Genomic DNA, 18,545 nt, shown 5'->3' on the forward strand with positions numbered 1-18,545 from the left:
TCTTCTGAAAGAAAATAACCATGTCGAACTGGAATCTAAGCCACCTCAGAGAGGAGAATTTGAAGAAGCAGTTTGTGTACTTTGGACTTCAGGAAGCTAGATTTTAACAACCACAGATGGAAGTCAGGCAATGTTCCAGGCCTTGAAGTTCTAAAGAGGTCCTGAAAATGCAGGCAGAAATAAGTGTAATGAAACGAGGAAAGCTTAAGAGATGAACATAGACCTCATGGGCAAGCTGAAAAGCAAAAGGGAGATGAAAAGGCCATACCCATAATCTGAACCTGTAAGGAAACTTAAAGATGAGCTGGGATGAGGAAGGCCTGGGAGGAAGAGGGCCTCGTCCACAGGAAGTTAGATGGGGAAGACCTATTTCATGTCTTCCTTCTATCAGAAGAGGGAGAGAGCCATGGCTGAGATGTCTGAGGAAGAGAAGGGAACCCAACTTCTGGGGAATAAAGGAGGTATCGTAAGAAGCCACCTTGCTACCCTAAACAAATTAGGTTCCCGCGATCTGAAATTCCTCTCAGGCAGATTATAATCTTAGAAAAATTCTGAGGTGCCAGTAGAGAAGAACAAAGGTAGTCTCAGTATTCAAAAATGGGAAGGAGTAGACACCCTATCTGTGAGCACTTTAGGATACAGGTGCACTCAGAAGCGAGGGTGAATTTGTCAAGGATGTATCTGAGCATGACATCCTAGTGGAGAAGATGGATAGACACTGTTCTGCAATCCCACAGATCTGCAGCTTGTTCAATGAGCTCTCTTTCCAGTTCATAGGACCCATGCATTTTACGGTCTCCGGGTTACAGCATCAATTTGAGGAAGGTTATAACACAGTTAGATCCTGAAGTTGAAACTCAAATCCTTTGGCCACCTAATGAGAAGGAAGGACTCACTGGAGAAGAGCCTAATGCTGGGAAAGGTTGAGGGCAAGAGAAGAAGGGGACGACAGAGAAGGAGGTGGCTGGATGGAGTCACTGAAGCAGTAGGCGTGAGCTTAAATGGACTCCAGAAGATGGTAGAGGACAGGAAGGCCTGGAGGAACGTTGTCCATGCGGTTGCGATGGGACGGACACGACTCCGCAACTAACAACAATACCCCAGTGAAATTCGGGGGTTTTTTATTAAAAAGTTTTATAAAAGTTACAATACAAACCCACCCCCAAACCACCACCCCTTCCCCCTCCCCCACTTCCCAGAACTGAATACAGGGTTACAAAAATAACAATCAAAATCTAAATAACATTAAAAAGGTAAAGGTAAGGTAAAGGTTCCCCCGCACACGAGTGCTAGTCGTTTCCGACTCTAGGGGGCGGTGCTCATCTCCGTTTCAAAGCCAAAGAGCCAGCGCTTGTCCGAGGACATCTCCGTGGTCATGTGGCCGGCATGACTAGACGCCAAAGGCGCACGGAACGCTGTTACCTTCCCACCGTAGTGGTCCCTATTTTTCTACTTGCATTTTTACGTGCTTTCGAACTGCTAGGTTGGCAGAAGGTGGGACGAGTAACAGGCGCTCACTCTGTTACGCGGCACTCAGGATTCAACCCGCCAAACTGCCGACCTTCTGATCGACAAGCTCAGTCCTAACCTACTGAGCCACCGCGTCCCTATATATGTAACCAAGTTCCTAATGCACTTTAACTCCCCTTTAAAATGAATACAAACAAGATAAAAGTAAACATAATAATAATAAAATAAAAACAAAATAATATCCATATTCTTAAACAATACTACTACTAATAATAATAAAATATAATAAAAACTAATTAAAATACCATAAAAACATACTAATATTAATATCATTCTATAATTCATTCATAAGCTAGATTGAGATTTAAGGTGCTGGTTCTTACCTTTAAAGCCCTACATGGCTTAGGCCCAGGATACTTGCAGGACCATCTGCTGCCGGGAACGAATTCCCATCGCCCAGTACGCTCACACAGAGAAGGCCTCCTCACGGTACCGTCGGCTAGACAATGACGGCTGGCGACCCCCAGGGGAAGAGCTTTCTCTGTGGGAGCACCAGCCCTGTGAAACCAGCTCCCCCCTGAGCTTCGGATGGCCCCGGATCTCCAGTCCCTTCGCCGCAGCCTCAAAACACTCCTTTTCCACCTGGCTGACCTAGACTGACAGGGATTTTAATTATGTTTACAACTCTAACTCTATTCTTTAATTTATTTTAATTTATTTCAAATTTTTATTTTTAATTTACTGTACAGAGACCTTTAAGTTTTGTTGTTGTTAGCCACCCTGAGTCCCTTGGGAGATAGGGTGGGATATAAATCCCATTAATTAATTAATAAATAAATAAATAAATAAATAAATAAATAAATAAATAAATAAGCTAGATGAAACTTTTTAGTCCCATATTTGTTCTGAACATAATCTATCCATCTTCTCCAGACCGAAATGTATCTTTCTTGTGAATGAGCCTTCAAACAAGCAGAAATCTTAGCCATTTCTGCCAAATCTGACACCTTAAGTGACCAATCTTCTATAGTAGGCAAGCTATCTTTCGGGTTTTGAGTTAATTCCCACTATCAGGGACAACCAAAGAGGTTTGGACCACGAGGTAAGCTGCAGCCCCAAGAGGTTGCCTTGCCCAGCAGATCCAGCAGGCCTCCCCACAGGCTCCCTTCTGCTGCCAGACCCCGAAGGGACTTTGGGGCGCTTCAGCTTGTCTGATGGGAGCGGGGGGGGGGCGGAGAAAGGGACTCCTTTGAGCAAGGGTCTTCAAACTTGGCCCTTTTATGACTTGTGGACTTCAACTCCCAGAATTCCTCAGCCAGCATACGCTGGCTGAGGAATTCTGGGAGTTGAAGTCCACAAGTCATAAAAGGGCCAAGTTTGAAGACCCCTGCAGGCTTTGAGGCTGCCAAGGAGGGTGCAGTGCCGGAGGGGGCCGAAGAGCTGGCTGAGGAATTCTGGGAGTTGAAGTCCACAAGTCATAAAAGGGCCAAGTTGGAAGACCCCTGCAGGCTTTGAGGCTGCCAAGGAGGGTGCAGTGCCGGAGGGCGCCGAAGGGGCCGCTGTGGGCGCGGCGGGCGTCGTCGTCGGCGCTCCTCTTGGCGGGCGGGCGGGCGAGGGCGCGCGTGGCGGAAGGCGGCGCGGAGGGGCGGGGCTGCGCAGGGGCGGCAGGCGCAGCAGCAGCAGCGAGCAGCGGCAGCGCGGAGGGCGCTTGGCTCGGCCTGGCCTCCTTGCCTGCCTGGGCCGGCATGGCCGACAGCGCCAGCGAGAGCGACACGGACGGCGGCGGCGGCGTCGGGGCGTCGGGGGCGCCCGCGGCGTCGTCGTCCGGGCCCGGCGGGGGCGCGTCGTCTTCGTCGTCGTCGTCGGGCCCCGGGGGCGGCGGCGGCGGCGGCGGCGGCGGCGGGAAGGCGGGCGGCATCGTGATCTCTCCGTTCCGGCTGGAGGAGCTGACCAACCGGCTGGCCTCGCTGCAGCAGGAGAACAAGGTGCTGAAGATCGAGCTGGAGACCTACAAGCTCAAGTGCAAAGCGCTGCAGGAGGAGAACCGCGACCTGCGCAAGGCCAGCGTCACCATCGTGAGTGCCCCGCCCGGCCCGGCCTCCCTCCCTCCCTCCCGCAGCCAGGCAGACGGGCAGACGCAGCCCCGCAGGCCGAGCCGCTCCGGGGCGGGAGGGTGGCGGCTTCTGCCCCCTCCTCGGGGAGCCCCCAGAAAAGGCGGCCCTGCCCGGAGCGGAGAGCCGCCCCCTGCCCATCCCAGAGGCTGGCCCCGCTCAGCCCGGGGACTGGGAGCCTCGTCGTCCCCCCCCCGTCCTCCTCTCTGGCTGGGGCCAGCCCCCCTCCGGCCCGCCTGCTCCAAAGGCCCCCGTCCCTCGGGCGGCTCTGGCTCCCAGCTCAGGGCCGGAGGCAACCTGGGCCAAGGCAGCAGCAGCAGCAGCAGCAGCCAGGATTCAGAGGGTGCAGCTGCCCAACAGCCCCCCACCCCCTCCGCCCTTCTTGACTCCTGGCCCCGTTTCTCCCCCACCCAGCCTGGCTTCTTCCCAGCAAGATCATCCCACCCACCCCGCCCGGCCGGGAGTGAGCGAGCGAGCGAGTCCGGCTTGCTCGGGATGGGTGGCTGGCTTCTGTTCTTCTGGGCTCCCCGACACACAGGGCTGCGGGGTGTTGGTGGGTTTTTGTTCCGCTTAAGCCCAGATCTTTTCATCGCCCTGGCTTCTGGATGATGTGTGCGGGGTGTGTGTGTCTGTGTCTGTGTGTGTGTGTGTGTGTGTGTGTGTGTGCTTTTCATGCCCTGGCTTCTGGATGATGTGTGTGTGTGTGTGTGTGTGTGTGTGTGTGTGTGCTTTTCATGCCCTGGCTTCTGGATGATGTGTGTGTGTGTGTGTGTGTTCTTTTCATGCCCTGGCTTCTGGATGATGTGTGTGTGTGTGTGTGTGTGTTCTTTTCATGCCCTGGCTTCTGGATGATGTGTTTGTGTGTGTGTGTGTGTTCTTTTCATGTCCTGGCTTCTGGATGATGTGTTTGTATGTGTGTGTGTTCTTTTCATGCCCTGGCTTCTGGATGATGTGTGTGTGTGTGTGTGTGTGTGTGTTCTTTTCATGCCCTGGCTTCTGGATGATGTGTGTGTGCGTGTGTGTGTGTGTGTGTGTGTTCTTTTCATGCCCTGGCTTCTGGATGATGTGTTTGTGTGTGTGTGTGTGTGTGTTCTTTTCATGCCCTGGCTTCTGGATGATGTGTGTGTATGTGTGTGTGTGTTCTTTTCATGCCCTGGCTTCTGGATGATGTGTGTGTGTGTGTGTGTGTGTGTGTGTGTGGTTTGTGTTGGACATCGCCTAGTGGGGAAGTCACCTTGGGAGACAACTAGGAATATATATATATTTTAAATAAGCAAAGGCTGGGCCGGATGAACTAAAAGACAACGTTATACTTCTTGAATGGTAGATCCGTGGATAAGGGCTCCTCCTTCCAAATAGTTAGGAATAATAATTTTTAAAACCTCTCCTGTTAGGGCAGAAATGCATGCCTTCTTGGTGAGGTAGGTCTCCAGATGTAAACGACAAGAAACCGAGGTGCACACTTATCGCTTGCCTGCTGGGAACTAACTTGGTCTGTTTTCTCTTACTGCTTGAAATGCTGCAGTGACCTGCAAAATCACTTTGACTTTTGATTTTTCCAGAGAGAGAGAGAGAGAGAGAGAGATACAACTGCAGTATCATTTGCTGCTCTCAAAAAAGGCTGAGAAAAACCAAGCTGTAAGATGAGTTGATTTGAGTGTTGAGTTGCATGTGGAATTCCCCTCCCCCTTTTAAAAGTGTTCTGGTGTTAGAAATGGACATGTTGGAAGGATCTCATTGGATGTTTTCGTTCATGGTCCTAATGTTTGAGCGGTTATGGCTGCTGAAGATTGGTCCAAACTATTAAGCGTTTGATCTATCTACTGAATTATAGTAGCCGCATCAAGCTCAGAGTTATTGAGGTTTCCTTCAGGGGGGCTTTTGGGAGAATTGCCAGCTCCTCTTCAGAAATTAATGTAATAGGGCATTTCTAATCAGAAGTACTCTGATGGGCACTTTCACCTTGACATTAAAAAGAGTTCTAATCTTGTGAATGGACAATTACATGCAAATGAGTTGCACTGAAAAGCCTTGTAAAAAATGCTGAATTAGACTAGGAGAAGGTCTTCTAGTTCATAAATCTCTACTAATAATTTGTATTTACTTAGGGATCCCAATGAGGCATACCAAGCATACAACAGAAAGTTAAGAATTCCATTGTTTTATTTATTACGTTAGTATGAACTATCAGATTTTCAAAGTTATCCCACTCAAAATCAATTTATAATACAGCAGAATTCAAGCCATAAAAATAATTATATTGTTAATCTCTGCAAATTTAGAACAGTTAGAATGCCAGCTAATTAAAATTTACACATTAAAAATGATGTAACTCCTTTCTTTGTCATGATGGAATTGTTCACTTAAGAATATAGTGCTCTGTAGGTCAGCACAAATAAATTCTTACAGACACCATGCACATTATGGTATTTCTCCTCAAATTACTGCTTCCTTTTATGGGACGGATAATTTAAGTGATTTTTTTCATGATGTTATATAGATCGTGCATAGTGTAATGCTGAAAAATTAATAGCCATTTGTCTGCAGTGTAAGTTCATAAGGGTCATTCTAATATTACAGAACTATAATTTGCATGTTTGTTGGCTTCGTTTGTTGACGAACTGTGTTGCAAGATGTGGGCCTGATCATTCTGCCATCCAGCCTTAAACATTCAAAGATTGCCCTTCACACTCATGAGTCATGAGTGTTAAGCAGTGCTCAGTATCAGAAGAAGCAAAGCACAAAAAATACACGATAATGGTTTGAAGAATTGTTGTGTGAAAGATGTTGGTCCTTGCCATTGTTTTTAGTTTAAAAATTGACAGCTTAGTCATTTAAAACATTTGACTGTTAACACCATCACTAAAAATAAACTTTGAATCTCAAAGTAATCATCATCAATTAAATTTTGAAGGATAATCTGTAGGAATATAAAATGAAGAGTAGCATTACACCAGTCTTCTGGATTGCTAAGAAGAAGGCCCTGTTCTCCCTTTAATAATTTAAAAAGAAGCTGTCATGGCAACCATAACAATCACCCCAATTTATCTTCTACACCTCAGACTGAGGTCTGTAGAAGGAAACGAAAGAAAGAACATGGGACAATGTTATCAAATGTTAGGGATGCGGTGGCTCAGTGGGTTAGGACGCTGAGCTTGTCGATCAGAAGGTCGGCAGTTTGGCGGGTCGAATCCCGACTGCCGCGTAACAGAGTGAGCGCCTGTGACTCGTCCCAGCTTCTGCCAACCTAGCAGTTCGAAAGCACGTAAAAATGCAAGTAGAAAAATAGGGACCACTCCGGTGGGAAGGTAACAGCGTTCCGTGCGCCTTTGGCGTCTAGTCATGCCGGCCACATGACCATGGAAACGTCCTCAGACAAGCTCTGGCTCTTCGGCTTTGAAACGGAGAAGAGCACCGGCCCCTAGAGTCAGAAACGACTAGCACGCATGTGCGGGGGAACCTTTTTACCTTTAATCAAATGTTGTTTTTCCTCCAGAATTCACTTTGAGTACTTTCTCAACTAACACCCTTGCTGTATAATCAACATACCCAGCAATTCACAAGGAGCTCACAATCCCTGTGACAAGGGAAAATCAGAAAAAAGATAATGAGCGAAATCCATGGAAATGAAGATAAAGAATTTTGAGAAGATGCTTAAAAAGGAGCATTGTGGGTGCACACACTCACACATGCTTGCATTGTGCTTTCCCCCTGAAATCATCTCTTGGTGATGTCATCTTACATGGTCAGAACTTCTGTACGTTCAGAATTGCGGGAGCATAGATGAATTGTCAGACACGATGAAAAGATGAGGAAACCTATGGACACGGTACAGCATTTCTCTAGTTAGCAACTTGTTATTATCCTCCTTTCACATTGCTGAGCACCTTTGGAAAATGACTGGTATTTAAAATATTTTACATCTTGGGTATAAAACCTGTTTAGATTTTGAAAAATCCAGTGAGAAACAGTAACGTGAAACATGGAGGGGTGTTGGTAGAATCATTGGAACCAGGTCAGGGCTAGGCAACCTTGGCTCTTTTATGACTCATGGACTGTCTCAGGAATTCTGGGAGTTGAAGTCCATGAGTCATAAAAGAGCCAAGGTTGCCTACCCCTGAACCAGGTGAACAGACTATAGACACAGGGACAATACGAAGGAGATGCTGCCCATAAGCCTTGGATTCTTGCTATTGTTACAGCGCTTTTTTCGGGGGTCAGAATTTCAGTTCATGCTTTAAAAATACAAATCTGTATATTTAGATTTATTTATTATCAGGGGTGTCAAACTGCCGGCCCACGGGCCGGACACGTTGCAAGGAAACTGCGCCCACCCCATTGCCGGCAATGGGGGAAACAGCTCCGATACGTCATGTGACGTCGCGAGTTTGATATGTCTGATCTATATAATTCAGGCATACCTCCTGTGGAATTTTAAGATGAAGAGAATTGAACTCACCTTTACGAAAGGTTAGAAAAATAAAAGTTTATAAGATGGCTGTGCAGTCTTTGGGGGACAGTGGACTAATTTGGAAACGAGAACATGCTCACCAAACACAACAGACCTGTTTCCAGAAGAGAATCTGGAGAGGGGGTTCTTTGCTGCCCCCAGTCCTCCAGTTTCCGAGAGGTTCTTGGATCCTCGAATTCCTTGGTCTGTTACGGCGGAAAGATTAGGTCCAGATGAAGGTGATCTGTTTCAATCCTAAAATCAAAATAGAGCAGAGCGTATGGTCTGTATCGCTGGAGGGATGAACGGTCTGTTGAGATCAGCCAGTATCCTGACAGCAGTTGCCTTCCTTTCTTCTTCTGAAAGAGGGACAGCCTTCAGTTGGAGGCCCTCAAACAAACCACTTTCTACCTAAGAGGATTGGTTGCCAGAGGAGCTTTTCTCCAGAGGCTGAGATTATTTGGAGTAAGCCCTTTCGGAGAGGAAATCGGAGCTAATTGCTTCAGATCCAGCAAGGTGGCACAATTATCTGGCTTCCGGCAGCAGGCTGAATGGAGGGGTTACATTGAGATGCGTGTGGACCCTAACCCTCCTCCACAAATACTTTGACTTGGATGCATCCTAATGCTCTTCTCCGTGTTTCCCCTTTGCACACTGGCTCTACTCAGGGAGACACTGCGGAGGTTTTCTCTCCATGTTCATTCAGCAAAAGAGTACTTTCCCAAGCGTTCTCCTCCTGTGTACTTGACCCAGATGGCTCTTGTGTCACCTCTGATGGGGGTTGATCAGCAGGCCACGGCTAAGCATTTCAACACGAGGATGAACGCTTCTTGAAGTTTCTCAATTCTTGTTGAGACACAATGCTGGGGGAAAGGCCTGGGCTTCTGAGGCTCGATGGGAGAAGCGTGGCCAAGGTGCTAGCCCATCCTCAGCCCCTTCTCCCCGGGGGCCTCCGGGTCTCTCCTTCCTCTTGGTCCCCCCGAGTGAATGTGGAGCAGTGGTGAAGGAGCCGAACTAGGAGCAGAGAAGTCCCAAGTTCCTCCTTTGGTCCTGGAAGATTACTGCAAATTGATGAGTTTCTTCTCTCCATTAGCTTCTTGGTAGAAGAGAGATGGGGTACAAAAGAGACTACTGTACACTTCTTGGTTCATCAAGTTGCCCATTCTTTTTCTCCTTTCCATACCAAAGGCTGCCTCTGGGTGCGTGCGTATGGACCTAGGCCTGAACTTGGCTGACCTGAGGTGATCACCTATGTCTGCCCAACGTGTCCTTTCCCTGCTTGTGGAAAGGGAACCTCGAGGAGATCTCGGGGCTCATCAGAGGAGACGTTTTAGGGCAGACATGTCAAACACAAGGCCTGGGGGCTGGATGCGGCCCGCAAAGTGGTTTCATGTGGCCTTCAAAGCCATCCTGGAAACAGTGAGGGAACGGCCCCCACTGCCTTGGCCCTGGCCCAGAGACCCTCCTCCTGCCAGAGACCCTCAGATCTGTCCCACTCCTGTCCAGGCCCCCATAGGCAGCCTTGATGCGAACGATGTAGAGCTGGCCACGCCCACCCAGTAGGCCATACGCACTCTAGCCACGCCCACCCAGTAGGCCACGCCCACCCTGGCCATACCCACCCGGCCCCTTGAGGGCAACCGCAATGCTGGTGCAGCCCTCAATGAAATTGAGTTTGACACCCCTGTTTTAGGGGATTTAGGCCAGAGCCTGGAGGTTCTCTGGGCCCAGTCTTGTTAAAGGCTGCTGGCCAGTGGAAGGGGGAGGAAGAGGGAAGATGGTCCAAGTGCAAAGCAGCTCACTCAGGACCCTCTGGCCGTTTCGCTTCCTTGCAGGAAGAGAGATGCCTTCCCTTAGAGCAGAAATAGGCCCCCTTTTCAGATACAGCTCCTATAACTCGGGGGCTTTGGGGAGTGGGAGGCTTAGAGGTGCCGTAGCCCAAAGCCTGTTGGGGGTTTAAGCAGCTGGTGCACTTTTTTTTCTCCTTTTTTTTTTTACTCCATCCGATTCATCCTGTGAGCGCTTCCAAATGCACAACGCATGGCATTACATTATTTTTAATAACTCTGCATTCCCCTCAAAGGAAATTTCAAGAAGCAAGGCCAAAACGGGGAAGGCGCAAGGGATTTGATGATGGAACAGTTGAGCAAATTGGAAATTTGATGCACTTTTTTTTTTGGTCTCTCCTCCTTGTACGCTATAAAAAGCCACTTAACGACCCAGCTGTGTAAGTTTATAGGTCAGAAATGCTAAATATTGTGGCAGGTAAGCTTTTTCAAGTTGGCAGGAATAACACTTCCTGGCCAGCCTTTTGACATCAGCTCTTGTGTCTTCCGTCACATTCTGCTTGTCCAGTTGCTTCCGTGTGAGAGACTGCAAGAAAACAACTTGTGAAATGACAGCCTTCTTAATTTATCAGCATGCTCTCCTGTCACGGAGTGTACCTTGCTGTCATTGGGCTTTTGCCTGCCCCAAAGGTCCAGTAAGTCCTTTCCGTTGCCAAGGTGAGCCCAAGATTGCTTTGGGAACTGAGGTCTCCCTACCCCTTTATCCTGCAAAGGAAAAGCAGAGTAGAGATCTGGAGGGAAGAGTAGACTTAGTCCTTGACTTATAAACATTTAACAGCAATTCAGAGTTGGAACAGCCTTGCAACCTGCTCTTAGTGTTCTAACCACTCTCATTTCCCACTCCCATCTTTGAAGTTAAATAATTACATAGGGGACGCGGTGGCTCAGTGGGTTAGGACGCTGAGCTTGTCGATCAGATGGTCGGCGGTTTCACGGGTCGAATCCCGAGTGCCGTGTAACAGAGTGAGCACCTGTTACTTGTCCCAGCTTCTGCCAACCTAGCAGTTCGAAAGCACGTAAAAATGCAAGTAGACAAATAGGGACCACTACGGTGGGAAGGTAACAGCGTTCCGTGCTCCTTTGGCGTCTAGTCATGCCGGCCACGTGACCATGGAGATGTCCTTGGACAAACGCTGGCTCTTCGGCTTTGAAATGGAGATGAGCATCAGCCCTTAGAGTTGGAAACGACTAGCACGCATGTGCGGGGGAACCTTTACCTTTAATTACATGTTGGGGAAACTAAACCCTGTTGCCCAAAAATTTCTTCTCAGAATAGTTTTCTAAAGTTAACTGTTTTTGAAAGCTCCCCTGACTTTGTAGGAAAAGGTGGCCTTTCCAAAAAAAAGAAAAAGAAAAAAAAGAAAAACTCTTGAGGAGAAATTCTGTTCTTCCAGGCCGGGGAACCTAAGAGGCTGCTTGTGAATTTTGAATTCTGTCTTCTCTCTAAGCGGTGATAAGTGTGAAGGCTGTGGCTCATCTATTTTATTTCTTTCTAAAAGTCAAATGAGATGTGCTGGTTCTATTTCAGGAATATATTTTAATTTGCATGAAATTACAGATCCATTTGTCATTGAGACCACTTAATCCTTTTGACTTAAGTTTCACATCTATTCATGATTCTGGCTGCTTCTTTCTGCCCACAAAACAAAACAAAACCCTCAGCTAAACGTTCTTGCTGGGAGCAATGTGGTTAATTAATAGCCTAATGCTAGAGCTTGGTTTCCCTACGGGTCAGAAAGATTTGAAAACCCTAATCTGTTGCAAATTAGAGGAAGGATACTCTGTGAGGTAGGTACCCTTTAGTGGGGCTGCATGTACATTTTCAAAACAGAATTTGGAATTCAAGTAACAGAATCTTGGCGCAATAAAGATGCAAATCTTCCTTTTTAACATCTGTGATGGGAAGAACAGTTGGAAGGCTCATCTGTAATTCTAATATCATGAACATATCCTGAGGTTAATCTTGGCGTCTGTAGTCATAATTAACTTCCAATTCTAGGCGTTTAAAGAAATGAGGAAATTAAGACGGAGACCAAGGGGTTGCCAGCCAGCAAGTCATTTTGATTCCATTTCTTTTGTTCTCTCTTTCCATGCCCCATACCCTTCTCAGGATCATTAAGCTGAAATTTCTCTGCGTAGTTTGGGGGAAGTGTCTCCCCCCCGCCCCCCTCCCCAGTTTCCTTGATGCCCTGTCTTCCCACACCAAATCTAGTGGGTGGATTGGAACGGCCACCATCATGCTCTTTCTGGAGGAACTTGGGAGGACCTCACCAAAGCCAACAACTCCTTAGCCCATTTTGCCCTCTCGAGTCCCTGCCTGTGTGACTGTGTCAGTCTCTCAGAGAGAGAAACGAGTGCGAAGGTTGAATTTCCCTGTGGAGCTCTCACGAAATGCCTGATGGAACTCCAAGACTAATGAAAGTTTAAGCCTCTGGAGGCTCATTCCAGCTTTGTAAACACAAAATAATCTTATTACGCCTTCTCAGTACGAAAGCAAGTATTACAGCTTCAGGCTGTGGTTTGTTCGTTTTTCCCCCCTTTCTTCTTTTAAACCCATGCGCCCAGCCTAAGCTGTGCAATATATTCGAACCTTTCCTAGGCAAAGGAGTCTTTCCAGGGGGAGTCAGAGGATCTTTGTGTGTGCGTGGGGAGGCTATCAGGATCCCAGATCCTGTTCACAATCATCCGGAGGTTGCCTGGCTTTTGGAGAGAGGAGATTCCTCCTCGGGGGCTCGGCTTGGGGGGGCAGCCACTCAGTCATAGCGCATTGACGTCTCAGTCGTGTTCCTCTAGAACAGTGATAGCGAACCTTTTAGAGACCGAGTGCCCAAACTGCAACCCAAAACCCACTTACGTATCATCGGGTGCTGGGTGGGTGTGGCCGCTGTGGTAACGGCAGACTGGGTGGGACTAAAAAGTTCAATCAATCAATTCCAAATTTGCAAGAACTTTTTTTTCCCTGTGAGAAGTTGAAATTGTTTGATTGAACCTTTTTGTGTTTTTTTTTTTTGCACACGGCGGCGGAGGCCTAAAGCGAAAAGGTTTTATAAAACCCAGCTGAAGGCCTAGGACGGGGGCGACGGGACATGTGCCCACAGAGAGGGCTTTGCATGCCACCTGTGGCACCCGTGCCATAGGTTCGCCACCATGGCTCTAGAATATTCCTTCTTTTTTTTCCTTTCATTTCTTTTTCCTTCATTTTAGTCCTGTTGGCTTCCACGCTTGAAAAGTTTTAGCAAATCCTTCTTGTGCTTCTTTGTAAGCCTTTTCGCCTCAGCTTTACGTCCTCCCATTTCACAGCCTGATGCTTTGGGGAGAAGCCCCCCCCCCTTCTGAAGAGTTTGCCCTTGCCAGGGCTCATTAAGTGAACTGCGTTCAGGGCCTCGGCCCACGTAGGAAAAGCCCTTCCAGCGATGCCCGTGGAGCCCTTCCAGCTTCCTCTTGAGCTGCCGGCAAGGAGTTGCCTGGGGATGAGGCTCTCCGCGGCTCCTGAGAGGGCCTGAGCTGTCCGTCTTTAGAGGGGAAATTCCCGCTGCCTTTTTTTTTTTTTTGCCCTGGAGAAATAGCTGGATCAAAGGTTGCCTTACCTACTACTAATCCGGGCAAGAAGGAGCGGGATCAAATCCCCTCTGGCAATCCAGAGTCTTTTTTCTGTGCCACCTTTCCATCTCCCCCATCGCTAGACTCACTGAGCTAGACTGTCCGGTTTGTTCTGCGTCTTTGAGGTCTGGGACTGTGTTTTTTTTTGAAAGAAGAGATTTGTGGTAAACATCCTTCGAGGCCTTGTTCTTTGGTCCTGGACTTAAAGTTTCTCCACCTCCCGCCCAGAATCATCCGGCTCGGAATTTCTTTGCCTGGTTTTGGGAGAGGGCGCGGAACCTCCCCTCAATTCCCTTGATGCCACCGTGTCTTCCCACCAGCCTTTCTTCTCTTGCAGGATTCACCGCTGGGCCTCACACTATGAACCTCAACCCTCTCCCAGTCGGCCAGCATTCCTGAGTCCTTGCATTTTGTTACTCAGTAGAGGTGGCTCTCTTAAAACTAAGGCTTCCTGGGCGCCACGGGCCACTGATGGAAAAACCCGAGGCTCCCGAGCCTCTTCTAGAATTTCAGAACCATTGGGTCTCCTACGATTGCATGAACTGAATGTGGGACTTCTACTTCCCGAACGCTCCTGCTGCCCCATCTGGGTGAAGCAGGCTGGCTTAGGATCCTTCAACCTCTGCAATAAAATGCCTGTCTGTGACGAAACCCACACAGCTTCTGTGAAAACGTGTGAAACGGGCTGAAGATTTGCAAGAGCAACCGTTAAAGGAGATTGTGGCGGGCTGTGGAGTTGCAGGTGGCCGATCGCTAGAATCGCGTGCCCTGGGTTTGTTGTCGGGTGCCTCCTCCTTGCAGCCCTGATAGCCTTCCAGCACTGCTTCTCCTGAGGTGTGTTTCCCCCCCCCCCATGGATGATTAATCGTTCCCTCCCCCTTCCCCTCCTCCAACTTCTGCAGCCACAAGAAGGAGTAAAAGATGGCAGATGCGTAATGGCAATCAAATGCTGAGTTCTGTTCTCTGTACGGCTGCATATAGTGCTAGTCTAGGATTTTAAAGTCACGGTTCACAGAAGATGACCTTTTCTGCAGTTGACAGCAAATCATAACATGAATTGTACGTGTCTTACAAAGCTTAAGAGAAATGTTGGTTTTGTATGAATCAGATCCTGCTTCCAGCAGAGGGTTCACAGTGTCCTATTCCCCCCCTCCTACACACACATACACACACACACACACACACACACACTAATCCAGCTGTTCTCCTAGTTTTCTAAAACTAAATCTTCCAGACCAGAGTACTCCAGATTTGGAGATCCTGGATGTGAATTCCAAAGAGAAGATTAAATAAAAACCTGACAGTACTATAACTGTGGTCTGGCCCCTGTCAGCTATTTCCTGGCTCAGTGGGGTCACAGCAGTTCAGCAGAGGAACCAACTTTTTCAGAGCTCTCTAAAGGTTTTTCCACACACTACTTTCTCTTGCACCTTTGTGTGTCTGTCCATCCATCCATCATCGGTCCTTTCCCATCATGTATCTTCCCCCCACACACACACCTTTTCAGGTACGCACACATACCCAGAGCTGTTCTATACTTCGTGCGGTTTGTGCTTTTGAATATGCTTCAATTGTTAATTTGTAAGGGGTAATCAGTTTAATTGTAACAGCAGTTAAATCCAGTCCTGCCAACTCAGCTTCCTTCCCTTGGTCCTAATCTTTCACCTGCTCTTCCTTCTCAAGTTGACGGCAAGGCTGTAGGGCACAGATCTCTTTCCCGGCTGTTGGCATCACACAGAGATGTTTGCGGGCATTTCGTGAGATCCCAGGAAAGGGCAGAGTTCTCACACTTTGTTCGACATTTCATTTTCTAGCCAGTCGAGTTGCTCTGGCTGTAAACTGTTTTAAGGTGAGTTAAGTGACCCTTGTGCTCAGATGGGCCTTGTTCCGTCAGTTTTGCAACTTCCTGGCAAAACCAGGCTGGCAAACCAGATTGGCAGCTTGAACTGTTGCACCAATAAGATTTGCTCCAGACCAGGAAAGACGTAAACCCCGTTGGGTACGGGTGGAGCAGCTTGCATGGAAGCCACAGCTTGGCTCCCATTGTTCCTGGTTCCTGGTTTGTTCACGCTTTGAAGTTTGCTTTTAACTTGGTTCTCTGGACTGTGGGGCCTTATAAGGAAGAGTAGAACAGGGCTTTTCAACTTTTTCACCCATTGTACCACTTTTAGGATATGACAACATCCGAGTACCACCAGTCGCCTAGCAAGGTGTCAAAAACTTGATGAGCAAAAAAAAAAAAGGAAAAAAGTGATGAAGTACAGGTAGTCCTCAACTTACAACAGTTCACTTAGTGACTGTTCGAAGTTACAATGGCACTGAAAAAAGTGCCCCCCCAAGCCACAGCCGAGCAAGACACCTGCCTGACCACCCAGCGGTGCTCTTCCTCCTGTCCGAGGTTTTCATTGTTGTGAGCATTTCTGTTGAGGATTGGCAGCGTGGGTGGGGTGGGGTGGTTTGGTTTTTATTCCCCCCCCCCTCTGTTGGGTGGTTGCAGCAGGTTTTGGTCACTTCACATGACCCTGGGACACTGACCGTCATACATATGAATCAGTTGCCAAGCATCTGAATGTAAATCACAAGAGATGATGGAGATGCTGCAACATTCCAGCAGATCGGCGCTTCTTCTGGGCTCAGAAGCGCCAGGACCAGCGCTGAGCTCCAGCTGGATCCTGGTGCTGATCCTGGCGCTTCCGCTGAGCCCTGACAGCCCTGCAGCTCCAGCCATCTCTCACTCAGGCTTGTGCGGTGCTGCCACCGGTTCAGCTCATTCCCCTCCCTCGCTACCACTTTTCTAGGATGGTGCCAATGTACCACAGGTGGTACCCGTACCACTGGTTGAAAAGCCCTGGAGTAGAAGAAGCATCGGAAGCTTTGGGAAGAGAAAAGGAGTCTGTTGGGTTGCCCTGTGTTTTCACCCTGCCCAGGATGGGCTGACGGCTTCTTGTTCGCCAAGAATAGGTCCTCTCTTTCCTCCTCTTCACCTCTCACACTACCCCACCCCACTCCAGCGGCGCATAACCTTGGTTTACACTAGAGCCAAGCTCGGTGGGCAGTTGGGCATAAAGATTGGACTTCATTCCAAATGACTGGCTCTGCGACTGCTCTGGTCTGCAGTTGAGGAATAGGAGAGTCTGCATCAGTGACGGCTAAAAGTGTTTGCAGTCTGTCCCAGGAAGCTCAGTGCAGTGGCAGGAACAAATCTCTGCCCACAAACTCCTTGAAGCTGGAAAATGTGCTGTCTGTGTCAGAGTATTACAGAAAACAACACCCCCACCACCCACCCCAGATCTTTTTCACTCACATCCATCCTGGTTTGTGGTCGGTGTGGCTTCATTCCTGGAGCCAAGCCCTCTTGACTGCAAGAGAGCATTTATGGCGCCGGGGTCCTTGCCTTTCCTGCGTGGCAGCTTAGAGCAGCGGCCTAGGCCAGGAGTAGGCCACCTTGGCTCTTTTATGACTGGTGGACTTCAACTCCCAGAATTCCTGAGCCATCATGGGGGAACGATGGCCCCTTCATGACTCGTGGACTTCAACTCCCAGAATTCCTGAGCCAGCATGGGGGAACTATGTCCCCATTCATGACTCGTGGACTTCAACTCCCAGAATTCCTGAGCCATCATGGGGGAACGATGGCCCCTTCATGACTCGTGGACTTCAACTCCCAGAATTCCTGAGCCAGCATGGGGGAACTATGTCCCCATTCATGACTCGTGGACTTCAACTCCCAGAATTCCTGAGCCAGCATGGGGGAACGATGGCCCCTTCATGACTCGTGGACTTCAACTCCCAGAATTCCTGAGCCAGCCTGGCTCAGCTTGGAAACCTCTCCCTTTCCCCTCAGCATGGCTGGCTCAGGAATTCTGGGAGTCGAAGTCCACGAGTCATCAAAGAGCCAAGGTGGCCTACCCTTGGGCCTAGACCCTCCGTGAACAGGACGGTGTCCATGCTGGCAGCAGCAAAGAGATCGGGCTTGGGATTTCTTGGCAGACCTCCTGGCTCTTCCCCAGCCTTGTTGAGCTGAATGGCAGCTGAGCTTAGGCAGAGGAAGCTGACGGATTGCTTCCAGACCAGCCACCTGGCTCTGAGATTGTGTTTCTCTTCCAGCAAGCCCGAGCGGAGCAAGAAGAAGAATTTATCAGTAATACCCTGTTTAAGAAGATCCAAGCTTTGCAGAAGGAGAAGGAGACGTTGGCTGTGAATTATGAAAAGGAGGAGGAATTTCTCACGAATGAACTCTCAAGGAAGCTGATGCAGGTATGTCTTCTTCTATTTCCCCCCCCCCACACACACACACACACTTCCCAAAACAAGAACCGCTCAGGCGGTTGTTAGACAGGGAATGCATTTGTTATCACTGGAATCATCGTTTCAGACCCTTAGGCAACAGATAATTAGAATGAAATATCAAAAAGGATTATGTCAAGGAAGAAAATGTCTTAACTGCCGTTATCGGCTGCTAAATATTCCAAACAGGAGTGAACTAACCAAGGGAAAGAAGATAGTTGCGAAAGAAAAGAAAAATTCTTCATTTTTTTAAAAAAAGAAATCAGAGGCCAGGGAAAGCCAAGCCACCAGGCTTTAAAGGTCCATTTCCAAAAAAAACCAAAAAACGATAAAGGCTTTTTTTTTCCAAAATCATGTACTAAAATTATTAATATCTGATTTGTGGTGTGTGAATTACCCAAGATCCCATTCAGTGGGACAAGTGAGCTCAACTCTGTGGCGTTGGTGCTCCTGTGCAATGGATCTGATGCAAGGTTGGGTACCTGTGAGATGGACTTCAAGACCCAGAATTTCCCTCCCAGGGTTAGGTTAGGGCTGGGAAAAATCTGGGAAACTTAAAAAGAGCCAAGTTTGAAAAAAAGGTGACCAAGTGACTCTGATTCAGTGCATGGATTGAGCAGATTCTGCCCAAAGGGGGGATGTGTTTAATTTGCCTTAGAATTTGCCTTGGATCAACTCTGTATGTCCCTTCACACTTTGAAAACTGCAGAACATGTATCTCTCTCTGTGTGTGGTACGTTTTGACTTCCAAGGCTACCAAGGGGGAATGGCTACGGTGTT

General features: G+C 48.4%; 1 protein-coding gene across 1 annotated transcript in view; it reads left to right on the forward strand.

Annotated features, from left to right (window-relative positions):
• The first annotated feature begins 3,149 nt into the window (after positions 1-3,149).
• Positions 3,150-18,545, forward strand: part of CCDC6 (coiled-coil domain containing 6) — a 37,808-nt gene continuing 22,412 nt past the window's right edge. Inside the window, exons 1-2 of the mRNA XM_081329044.1 lie at positions 3,150-3,545; positions 17,586-17,735. Coding sequence (XP_081185170.1) covers positions 3,216-3,545; positions 17,586-17,735 — 480 coding nt within the window. The 5' untranslated portion in view covers positions 3,150-3,215. The remainder of the gene's footprint in view (positions 3,546-17,585; positions 17,736-18,545) is intronic.

This window comes from Vipera berus (assembly GCF_964194415.1).
Source record: "Vipera berus genome assembly, chromosome: 5".
Taxonomy (NCBI): Eukaryota; Metazoa; Chordata; class Lepidosauria; order Squamata; family Viperidae; genus Vipera; species Vipera berus.